Below are 13,067 nucleotides of genomic sequence, written 5' to 3'. Positions count from 1 at the left end.
TTGATCAATAGATTAGCATTTTGTTTTCTAAAAATAATATATGTGACAAGGAGTAGGTTCGCATGTCCAACCTTGTGGGTTTTCTCCGGGTCCTCCGGTTTCCTCCCATTGCTAAAAACCCCTTAGCGCAAGCAAATTATTGAAATAAAATTTTAAACCATATGTCATTAAATGCACAAAAATGAATTTACATCTTGTTATAAGCATGTTTAATACTTCTGTTTTAAGATTTTTCTTAAATACTACATAGTTTGAGCTACATTTTGTGAAAGTTCTCTGAATCTCTTGTTTTATTAAGAACTTTAATATGACATATCTTTTAAACTGTTACATTTTTATTCATCACCATCTATTTATTAATATGGAGGATTGTGTTTGTGTAGTTATATGTTATATATAATGATAGTTTTTATCATTGGGTTGTATGATATAATTGTATATTCTGTGATATCAAATACATTATTTTCAATAAACATATCAAATTATTTCATTAATACTTTGACTTCAATTATTTACATTTGTCTAGAGTATATATTATTATCTCCCTTGATTGGTCGCTTCTCTAAAAGATCATTTCCAATTGGGATGCTCTATTGTCGGCCTAGAACATCCCAAATTGAAAGAATTGCAATTGAGTGATGCAGAATTAAAACTGTCACAGTTCTGTCAGTCCCAACAACAGAGGTGGTGTGAGTAGTATCATAATGTAATTAAAGACAACAAATATGTTTCAGCTTTTATGGTTGGTTGAGATATTTCAGATTGTCGCTATGGGGATTGACAAAATTCAATTCCGGAATGTTAAATCGAGTATCCCCTGTGATTGTTACAGTTTTTTTGGTTCATATTCAAGGTAGAAACATTTGGAAATCGCGTATGACATGTCCGGAATATACAAAATGAAATGGGGTTTAACGTCCTACTTTTCTGCTCCAAACTGGGCTAATGAAGACAGGCATACGCCATACAGTGTGTTATGAGGGTAATTTTGCCCAGACAGCGGCACTACAGCATACTCTTATATCGAATTCCAACTGTCAAGGGATCTTTCATGTACACGCCAATGTATACAGGGGACCTCGGTTTTCCGTCCCATCTGAACAACTAGACAGCTGTCCTTGTCAGGCCCTCCGTCCTGCATCACTGACAAGGGGGAACCACGCTGGAAAATCTGGATGAATTTCCTCGGTCAACCGGTATATACAAGCAAAGTAGCATCCATGGTCTAATGCTCTATTCAGTAGGTGTCTTTTTAAGTCTTGATCGAGTTTATAAAGTGTATTGACTGATTTTTATGGTAACCAAGATGACAACGTTAAAGGACATCAGAACTATCGTACATCACTACTGCAGGACTATATTCACAGCTGTTTCAATGTTGTTGTTTTATGTAGATCTAGAACTACTGTTTATACAGCAGCAAGCCAGCAACACAACCAATAACAAAATATAACACAATATAAATCTCTCAACCTTTTATTATGATAATTTGGTTTCCATTTCCACTTTATTTAATAACAAAAAAACAATCTGCCACCATACTTTCTTTCAATATTAATTTCATATTCAACAGAATTGATAATATTACATCATGTATACATGAAGCCATATCCATTTGAGTAGAAAGTTGTGACAAATTTATAATATTTTATTATATCACCATATAGTTTGTATTTTAAGAAATACATCTAAATTGATGTTACCTCTCCTGACTTATATTTCTGTCATTATTAACCATATATTATTAACCATCACATTGTTAATACCAGAAACTATTAGAATACTAATTACAACAGCCATTTTACTGTCACATTTTATCTTCAAATAGAACGTGTCTCTAACAATAACAAAATGACATAAACAGAATTCCTTACTTCAAAACTGATCCAAACTCTTTCATTTACGATCATTTTGGGGACTCCAAAAGATGTCGGCATCGTTCTTGCTCAGTTCATATTAACTATAAATATCACATAACATAGATCTATGACCAGGTAAGTTTATTTGTTGTGATAAAAACAGATTAGAAGATGGTATTCTTTCTAAATCTTACATTTAACACAACAAATAACTATCATTATTTATCTCACTTCTCTTTAGCCTCAGTTATAGATCGACGTCACTGCTAATTCAAGATATCTGACTTAACATCTGAACCGCACAGGGCCTTCACATAAAATTGTATTTTAAACAAAGCAGTTGGGGGCGGGGGTGTCACTGAAACTTTTGCCCTGGGGCTTGTGAGGGCCCTGGAACTGCAGAAAATATTATAATTTATATCTCACTGACAGGTCGGTTTGTCATGGAATAAGTTGTTGAGTTAAAGTTGCTAAGAGGGAAGATGTACAATATTAATATAGGGACTCCTGCAACAGTAGTTCATACTATATATTTAATGTAAGAATATTTTCTATCATGAATGCACAGGAGTTACACAAAATCTTTATAATTTTGCTTCAAGTTAAATGTAGCTGCATTACAATATATAGAAACACACATAATAACCTAAATATTACATGCAAATTTTAGCTGTACATGTTTTAAAAAACCATCAAGATTTTTCTTCCATGTAAAAAAATAACCATCTTTGGCAGTCGATTAAATAATGGCAACAATTACAAGCATTAGTCTCTTAAACATAGAAATATTGTTACACAACATAATATAATCAGTCAGTGTTATTGAAGTCTCACCATTAACATATGATTTCAATTTAATCTTAATTAGTGCATTATATACATATTTGACTTGATTATTACATTGTGAAGTTCAATCCAGCCTCAGGAAACAGTGTAGCGTAATCTCAAATTCCAAACTATAAAGCGCTTTGGATGATATACCGGTATATGCTAAAAGCTTTATATTAAGAAAAATTAACAACAGATTCTCTGATCAGCTTTATGTATTAATTGCATTATTGTTGTGTCAGGTAAATAGAACACAGGGTATATAAGATATATTTACAATATTTACAATTATGTATATTAATTAACTTTCTTTAATAAATGAAACAAGAAACAAAAAGTCAATGAAAATTTCAAAAAGTAAATTATGCCACATCAAATGCATTATTTGGGAATAAAATCAAACTAGCATTAGTATGAATCTTAAAAATTTGAAGTAAAACTAACAGATCATCTTCAAGATTTGAGTTACAAGTAAATTTCAGATGAAAAAATCTAAATGGCATTTTTAAGAATATAAAAAAAATTTAAAAATTATTGTTTTAAAATGAGAATTTGTGAAAAAAGGGTATTTTTAGCACTAATAAAATAAGCAAATAAAAATATTTGAATTTGTATGACTTAAATTCTAGTTTCCAGCAAAAAGATTTTGTCAAACAGATTTGTAAGTAGTTCTGTAAATAACACAAAAAACCCCCCAGAAGATTCAATAGCTGCCTCTTCAAATACTGAAAACAAAAATGTTGCATTCAGAAGATCTAATTATAATTACCTATCCTTGGTTTTAATTTGTTGGATTTAAGTGCAAATTGAAAGTGTCAATTTGATGTGTCTCTTTCTATGTTATAAATTTTGTGTCGGTAGATAATGTTCAGACTTTTTGTTGAACAGCCAAAATGTCAAATAAGGACAAAGACAAAACCTAATTCAAATACTTATTTTGCCCTAAATTATTTTGCAGTAACTAATAAAACCACTAAATACATTTTCTAATAAAAAATGGTGTAAGAAAATCACTGCATCCAAATTCCTGTATAACTGATACTACCGGTAAGACATGTTCTAATATCATATTTAGTATTTCGTGATTAAATCTAACAGTACATGTATAAATGACAATCGCAGGATGTCATGTAACAGTGAATTATGGTAAAAATCTGGTAAACAAAAAAAAACAATAACAAGCAAAAATGATAACAAACAGCAGTCGTAATACTTTTGGATAATTTACTTAAATAATAATTTATAATAACATGGCACGCAATCGTCTATCTTTTCAATTTAACATATGTCAAATTATTGATTCACCTTTGGTGTACATAACAAATAAAGGGTAATAATATCCCATATTTCTCATCTTTGATAAAATTTTGTAACCGGTTCCAAATGAGTAAAATCACAGAATATCTTCAATATATAAGTAATATCGTAGATTTGTAAGTGAAATGGTATAACACTGAGTATAGTAATATTAATATTAATTAATATGTGTTTATAGAACATAATTATGTGTGCTTGAAAATAGCACATATTCAGTTGTGAGGTATTAATTTCATAAAACAATAAATTCATATTTTCCACTATTGTTATTATGTCTGTTATATTATTCAGTATTATAACGGTAAATAGTTGAACAATATTTGATTTCTTTGAACAATTCTAATGATTCCATTATATGAATTAACAATATTATTAATTTATGCTTTTCATTCAGTCTTCATCGTTTTGTTCATCATGAAGCTTTGACTTCATAAAACCATTCAGACTTTAAGTGTTTAATGTCTAAAGTTCTCTAACGGTTTACGGTGGTTGGTCTGATATCACAATGTTTCATATATCGCTCACATCTTTTTAGTCGATTATGTTGTTTTTGCTGTGCAGTGTTGAGTGGTGAATTTGATCAGATCGGTTGTACTCATGACACAATCATTTGGATGAAAGGCACTTAATTATGTTGTTATTATTCTTAGATAATGAATCCATGAGAAAGGCTAAGAAATAAAATGAAGATCAACTCATCCATTCACAAACCAATATAGACCATACTTCCAGTCCAACAACCTTATGTTATATCTGTCAGCCACAAGGCAAGCTCATGATTGCTGCCAAAAAAAAAAGAATAACATAGCGCTTGTAAGCTTTATAAATGCCACCGTCTCCATGGTAACTACAACAATTCCCCCTTCAAGCCGCCACTTCCACATCTTTTAATCCTTTAATATTCCTTAAACGCATGGCAACGGCTGCTACCAGTGCTGCCCCCTTTCCACTGCCATCATGAGATAATGCTAGTTTGAACTGAAAAAAAAAAGAAGAAAAAATGAAATATTTAAGAACATAGAAAGAAACTAAACTAGAAATATAAATAACTAGAAGGATGCCCGGCTTCGTTCGGGGGTCATAACCCCAAAACCGGAAGTGGTAGACTAACGCCACCTGGCCTATGTTTTTCCCCGGTCCGAGCTACCCCTATACCCCAAATTTCAGACTCGGGGCAGACCTAGTGTAGCCGCCAACCCCGAACAGACAGACAAACGACAGTCACAAATATTAGTATAGATGTTATTCTGGTTAGGAGAGGAATCATAAATTATTTTTGCTATTAAAAGCAATAGGCAACAAACTCTCAGTTCTAAAAAAAACAGTTTAGAATGTTTACCTTTTGTCCCGGTCTGATAAGTTCCTGTATTTTAAGGCACATGAGATTGTGAAATCGTGGGTGAAATCTGTAGAGAGATCCATCAACAGCAATAGTCATTTCTTTACGACCAATTTTATTGATTAAAGTTGCTAAACCTACAAATATAAAAAACATTTTGATTTTAGAAATCACGTCTTTAATGAAGTTAAAAAATACTTGAATATATAAATACCAGTATAAATTAGCACCTGTTGTATATCTACTGTATAAAGCAAAGAAATCCTACCATTACCATGACACTTAATTCATACATTATACTGCAGAACACACCATTTAATTTATCATTTTAGGACATCTAATACCAAGGTAATAAAGATCAGTTGACTTTTTTTCAAGAAAATTAATATTTACAATGTTGAACAAGACAGGCATGTGTAAACCAGAAAAAGAGCAAAAACGTGTTTGGTTAAATAAACACAAGTGCATATTGTAAAGTGCATATAAACAGTCAATATCAAGCATCTATCCTATCTATAAATAACTGATATAAATAATAAACCCACCTGCTGCAGCTAAAAACGCAGCTCGTGCCGACACCAATGTACAAACATACTTCACTATTTTACAGTCTTCTGTTGTAAAATTCTCAATTCCTAATTCTTCTAATACTTGCTTTGTGTTGGCAAAAAACTCATCATGATCACTGTAAAAATAACACCCCCCAAAATGTATTATTAAAATAATTACAGAGGAGCAGAACCAATGTTGAATACAAATATTTTCCCTGTGACCTGATATATACCACGATAAAAACAATGCTTTCATATCTAAAATATTGCTTAAAATGACAATGAAAAATAGGTGTATAATTTGAGACTCAGTTGGTTTAAACAATATACATAACACAATGTTCAATTCCACCACATAATTTTTATTCTGCAAACACTCATTGTCTTTATGTATTCTCCCTAGATCAAATAATCTGAATTGGAACTAAAGATTTCTGTCTTTCAATTTCTACTAACCTCTCAATTTCAGATACATATTTGGTGTAAAATTTTCCTCTTTCAAACAGAAGACATTCTCTGTCCGCTCCATGTAATAATAACCCTTCCATAGTTAATCTCTCTAACACCAGACGTACTATCTCCCCCATATACATACCAGATATCATTTTCTCCATACTATAAAAAAATATAGCATTTTTATTAAACAGATATCAGAACAATGGCAATAAACAGCTGGAATTTCATCAAACTCTCTCATTCAAATAATGCAGAAACATTTGATTTCATAATATAAGGCGTGTGCAAATTTACTGTGCAGCCAACAAAGAACTGTATAAACTCTAGTGCACCCAACCATTTACAGACATATTATTTAGAAATCTAAATGCATACACAAAATCTAAATGTATGAAAAGGAAGTATAAATAAATGTACTGGCCAACCTATGGTCTTTTATGGTAAAATTATTTATATTTTTAGTGCTGGTGGTATGCAAATAAAATGCATTAAGGAAGTCTAGCTAAAAATAGAGGATCCAATCATTCATCTACAAAACTAGTGCAATAAAAACTCATGTCTATCCATTTAAAAATACATTATGCAAGAGCTAAATTGCCTATTGCAGGTCTTTCTTTAGGCCTGAAATATTATCTATATTATTAATTAGACGTTAATTAACTTATCCAGATCATAATCAACTCTCGATGCCATCGCTAGCCTGTGATATTTAGCGGATTGGAATACATTTTGTGAAGGATGATTAAACGCAAAAATGGATAATCGAGAATTTGTTTTTTATCGTACCGACTTTAGTAAGGATGATCGTCAAAATTTAAAATTCAAAAGCTAACATCTAGTGCAGAAATTTGACTGAAATTTTCAACATATTCTATTTCAACATACGTTATGTATTTTTTAACTATTATAGCGAGTACTGTCAACTCTTTATCTAATCTCCCATAATGGCCCTTTAATAGTCTCATAATTTTTGGTCCTATGTACACATTAGCATGCACGTAAAAGATCCCTTGACCGTTGGAATTCGATATAAGAGTAGGCCGTACTGCCACTGTCTAGGCAAAATTTCCCTCATAGCACACTGTATGGTGTATGCCCGTCTTCATTAGCCCAGTTCGGAGCAAACAGTAGGACGTTAAGCCCGATTTCATTTCATTTTCCATAATTCATGCCCCCCCCCCCCCCTCCCCCTAGCTATCATGTTACATTTAGCATAGTTTTTGCATAATTTTTATGGTTATATTTTCTTTTTGTTTTATTTAAAAAAAAGTGTGCTATGAAATAAGAACCTAGGCATTAAATCTCCTAATAAAAATACATTGTTATGAAATAAGAACTTGCGCATTAAGACACGTCTATTCATTTAATAGTCCCATAAATTATGCCCCACCCCACCCCCCAATAGCTATCATGTTACATTTAGCATAATTGTTGCATAATTTTTATGGTCATATTTTCTTTTTGTTTTATTTAAAAAAAAGTGTGTTATGAAATAAGAACCTAGGCATTAAATCTCCTAATAAAAATACATTGTTATGAAATAAGAACTTGCGCATTAAGACACTCAATATGGTAGGCCAATGGTTTATCTTGAGACAGTAAATAAATCTTCATAATGTTCATCGAGAGTCGAAATAAGATTTTAATATTGACAGTACTCTGGCAATGGCTTCTTTTTGACATTATTAAAACAAATGAAACCTTATATAATATTGTTCAACAAATTTGTTGAGCTTTTCTTATGTCCACATTACAACAAATCATTTTATATGTTGTAGGGCTTGAAATCAAGTCAAGTTTTATTTAGTTTTGTCTAGTACAGTTATCCTTGCTATGTTTTCAGAATGATTACCTCAGTATACAAATTACTTTTTGTTCTTTGCATTGCAGTTTATTTGCTCATAAATCTAAAGACCAATTTTGACATTTTGAACAGCAGCATTTTCGATATAAATATACAATACATATATATGAGAGAGAGAGAGAGAGAGAGAGAGGGACTAGGTCATTTCAGGACTAACATATGGTTCAATTTTATTTCAAGAATTCGCTTGTGTTAAGGGTCTTTAGCAATGGGAGAAAACGGAGGACCCGGAGAAACCCCACAAGGTTGGACAGATGACCCTACTCCTTGTCACGTACAACCTGGGAATCAAAACCACGTCAGTTGACTCAATGACAGACCTTGTCATACAACGAGCACACGCTAACCATTAGGCCATCCATCCCCCACCCCCACCCCCCAATTTCGATGAGATAATACTGTTTGAACCTTTACTTGAATAACATCTTACCACTATACTTAAAATGATACAAACTCTTGGATTTGGGTAAAAAAATAAAATAGTCTTTTAGAAAATAATGGGAACTTTAGATGGCCATATCTTCCATTATTATTGATCCATTTGGGTAAATTTTGTATCAATAAGCTTTTGTGAATAGAAATGCATCATCATTCAAGCTATTGATACAAGAGAAAAACGATGGCGGCATGAAACCAATAGAAATTCTTTTTTTCTGGAAAATCGCTGCTTTAAATAAAAACAAAGTAAACAGGACCTAGTGTCAAGTAAATCCTATGATGGTCTTGTCAACATTTGTTTCTATTTTTGTATATTAATATTTTATTTGCTTCATAAAACATTTTTTTTGATTTGTTTTAGTTTGGGGTTTAAAGGACTTTTATTTTATGATTAGTATAATAAATCTATTATTGTTATCTATGCTGAATCACTATAGACATGCAGGAGATACGTGTTGAAATATGTAGGACATCTTGTTCTCTTAATCCATAAAACAACCTTGTGTGTAAAATAAATATCAGTTATCGAACAGTGTCTGTGAGGTAAAGATTGTCAGACTTACATTTGTTTTCCAGGATTGATGGAATAGGTGTCAAGTTCCCGGTCATACTCTGTTCTTATAAAATCCAGACAACCATTATCACCAAAAGCCCCCCATTCAGTGTTTATAATAACCTGAAATATGATACAGTATATATGTAAATAATAACCACCACTTGCATATATTTAAAGACATACTTAGATGACATGATATAAGTATATAACAATATGTATGGTATATATACATACCATAAACAGATGTACTTTAGTACTGGGTCACTGAACTAGGGAATGACAAGTCAGACATTTAATTACTAAGGTGTCAAAATATGTTTTTGATTTACTGGTGACCTTAGATTGTTTTATGCGATCATGTCCATTGTGAACTTAAATGTTTCATAATGAAATACAGAAATCTGTCATTCATGTCCATTTTGAAGTAAAAATGTTTCATAACGAAATTCACTTTATGAGCGTCTGAACTTCTCTTTAGTGAAAATAAAAGTTCAATTCATCTGCAAATGAGACAGCTCTTAAAAAAGTTGAAGATGTTTTTTATTTACAACATTTAATCATAACATTTAAATTTAAGCTTATAGCACTAATGAATTCAATCGAACAGATAAACAGATTTATCTTTATATCAAATGACCTTATAATGACTTCTTTTTGTTTAAAAATTATTCAGAATGTGTGTGATAATTTAAACGGTCAAAATGACAGATGATAAACATATATGTTTATTATTTAAATAAAAGGCTAAGAATGGATAATAAAAGTAGGCCTATTATTTGTATTTGTTTGTATAAAAAAAGCTAAATAAATAATCTTGTGACATCAATGACAAATTTACGTCAATATTTATTTATCTGTCTCTTATTGGTTTATACTTCTCATTTTAATATTTAATATGTTTTGTCTGTTAATGATCGACATCCCCTTCCCTACACCACCTCACCCACCCTAAGAGTAAATGAAAAGTTTAATAAACAATATAAAGATTGGGCAGCGAAGAACAACATGTGTTTACCTTCCCACTATAGGTTGAAATCAATACACCACATTCCAGCTCAAAATATTGAGACTCATTGATTTCTAACTGGCACGCTGCCAATTAATGAATAAACCTCCACTCGGCTCCATGCCAAATTTCTGTTTAACAAATTGCGATGTTAATCACAGAACACAAGTATAATCGACTGCATTTTATTCAATAAAAAGACAGCATAACAATCTGAGTAATGTCAATATTTTGAATAAAAATGTCATCCCGGTTTTTTGTCTTCCTAGTCGGATGAAACCTCAGAATATGAAATATCTATAGCTGGTAATTTATCAATACAACCAATAACTCTATAGAAATATTTTATTTCTGTCCACAGATCTCCGGACATTTTCTGTGAATATTTTATCTTGTGACCTGCCCTGATTTAGAATCTAATTTACATGAATACATTAATGGTCAAGTTTTTTAAAAAACCATGAAAATTTGACCAATAAGGAGGTTTATTAAATTCAAATTCTATCTCATAGACAAGCGTTTACCCGAACCATCAGCCACGAAGTAAATAACGCCCACGTAACCTATATTAGTATTATTCAACAAGTGTCTTAGACAACAAGGTGATATTTTAGTGAAGGTTATATATTCACTGTTAGTACAGCCTTCAGATAAACTATAAATAGCCTAGCTTCTTCTTAAATATATCATAGGCTTCACTCATAAATATACCACAGGGAATATATTAATATATCACAGTTTGTCTGTAAAATAATGACAATTCTTTTATATAAAGATAGGTTGCCAGGCAACGAAACATATGCCCAGAGCAGCTAAGTCCTCCGAGCAGTCAAAACGAGTTGTCACATATAAAATCTGATTAAGAGTAATAACTCATTAGGTAATTATCAGAAAATCATTAGAATTTATTTGGCTTTTAGTTCTGCCCCATGCTAACGTTTAGTATACGAAACATTTAATATCATGGATTTAGCTGTTCAAGTTATCAAAATTCATTGAAAATCTGTGTATCAATCTAAAGTCAATCGAATGATAACTTTGGTCTCTAAAGCATCCACAAGATTTTTTTAAGTGATCAAGGGCCATAACTGTGGTAGTAATTATCGAAAATCATTGAAAATCACTGGGCAATTGTGGACGACAGACGGGGGTGACGACAATATATGACCACATTTCAATGTGGGCGCATTAAAATACGGTGTCTTGGATATGGAACTTGATATTTTCAATCAATTGGAAATAAGATGAATGCACTTTTTAATTGAAATTAAAAGTTTCGCTATATTTATATATTGTGAATTTCAAATATTAAAGCACAAAAGTTAACGAATGTTCTAGGGTGGTACTAACATGTATATTTCACTACTTATATTCAATACAATTACTGTGTGTATATTGGATATTCAATACACAAAGACACCTACATGTATACACCATCTCGCGTTCAAACTGGGTGATTTGATGATATATTCGGACTAAAAACATATTCAAACTAACTAATCTATCAAAAATTTGCTTCAAATACCTCTTAGATTAAACTATGTGTGCTGTAGTCATCTAATTGTTGTTGGTGTATTGTAGAGTATGATACTTTTACAGTATTTTAGAGCATGATAGTATAGTATTGTAGAGCATGATAGTTTTATAGCATGGTTCAAGTATAATAGTTTTACAGTATTGTAGAGCATGATAGTTTAACAGCATGGTTCGAGTATCATAGCTTTACAGCATGGTTCGAGTACCATAGTTTTACAGCATGGGTCAAGTATAATAGTTATACAGTATTGTAGAGCATGACAGGTTTACAGCATAGATCGAGTACGGTAATTTTACAGCACGGTTCGAGTATCATTGTTTTACAGTATTGCAGAGCATGATAGTTTTCTACAGCATGGTTCAAGTATAATAGTTTTACAGTAATGTTCGAGTATGATAATAGTTTTACACTATTGTTTATTCTGTGTGTTTATATCAATTCACACACAGAATGTTATTTCATCTTACCTGTTGTGGATGATCGTCATCAGCAGCTTCCCATAATCCAACATTATCCAGATCTTCCATATAACATGCATTACATCCTGTTCCTGTTCAAAAAATTAAATCCAGACATGATGTGGCAATACATTAAACATCAAACTGATAACAACTCAATATTTACTACAGGTAGTTTACTATTTAAATCTTATCCCATACAGTTTTAAATGTTTAATCATCTTTATTACAATGTTCCAATTCAAAAATATTATTTTGTTTAGTTCATTTTTGTAATCCCGGGAAAAATGCATATAGCAAAAATATAAATATCAGAAGAAAAATAAAAACCTAATATAAGTCCTATTTCACAATTTCTATCACTGTGGGCTGCAGACATTAATGTTCCAACAGCATCATTCACAACGGCTATAATTTCAACATCACAGTTCTGTACAACAAAAAAAAGATAAAATATTTAGCCTCTTTCATTGAGCCTGTCTTAAAGCTGGATTATGTCACAGCTAAATCTACCTATTGCAAGTCATTATTCTGGCTTCAAAAGTTATATAAAATATTATTTAGACATTTATTTACATAACAAGTCTATCTATATGTAAAAGTTACTTACTGTTCTACGTTTTAAAGCTTCATGTAATAAATGACATATATTTTCTCCTACAACACCTTCACATCGGAAACCTTTTGTCCATTTTGATAATCTGGCGGCCGCTAAATCTTCTTGCTTACACGGGAAGGAGAATGTAAAACCAAGGGGTAATTTCTGCCCCTGTATATTATGATCTTTAACAAATTTACCAATACAATCAGCAATATGATCAAATAACTGTAAATAATAAAAAAAGAAGGGTTTAAAAT

The 13,067-nt window shown here is 31.4% G+C and overlaps 1 protein-coding gene across 1 annotated transcript in view; it reads right to left on the bottom strand.

Annotated features, from left to right (window-relative positions):
• Positions 1–1,462: 1,462 nt before the first annotated feature.
• The window catches only part of LOC126814868 (hexokinase-1), a 36,973-nt gene continuing 25,368 nt past the window's right edge, over positions 1,463–13,067 (bottom strand). Inside the window, exons 4-11 of the mRNA XM_050540298.2 lie at positions 12,820–13,035; positions 12,540–12,639; positions 12,219–12,301; positions 9,216–9,328; positions 6,351–6,509; positions 5,889–6,028; positions 5,344–5,480; positions 1,463–4,982 (exon numbers count right to left, since the gene is read on the bottom strand). Coding sequence (XP_050396255.1) covers positions 4,869–4,982; positions 5,344–5,480; positions 5,889–6,028; positions 6,351–6,509; positions 9,216–9,328; positions 12,219–12,301; positions 12,540–12,639; positions 12,820–13,035 — 1,062 coding nt within the window. The 3' untranslated portion in view covers positions 1,463–4,868. The remainder of the gene's footprint in view (positions 4,983–5,343; positions 5,481–5,888; positions 6,029–6,350; positions 6,510–9,215; positions 9,329–12,218; positions 12,302–12,539; positions 12,640–12,819; positions 13,036–13,067) is intronic.

Source organism: Patella vulgata, chromosome 3 (genome assembly GCF_932274485.2).
Source record: "Patella vulgata chromosome 3, xgPatVulg1.2, whole genome shotgun sequence".
In the NCBI taxonomy this organism is placed as follows: Eukaryota; Metazoa; Mollusca; class Gastropoda; family Patellidae; genus Patella; species Patella vulgata.
This window is presented reverse-complemented; position numbering and strand designations above follow the sequence as displayed.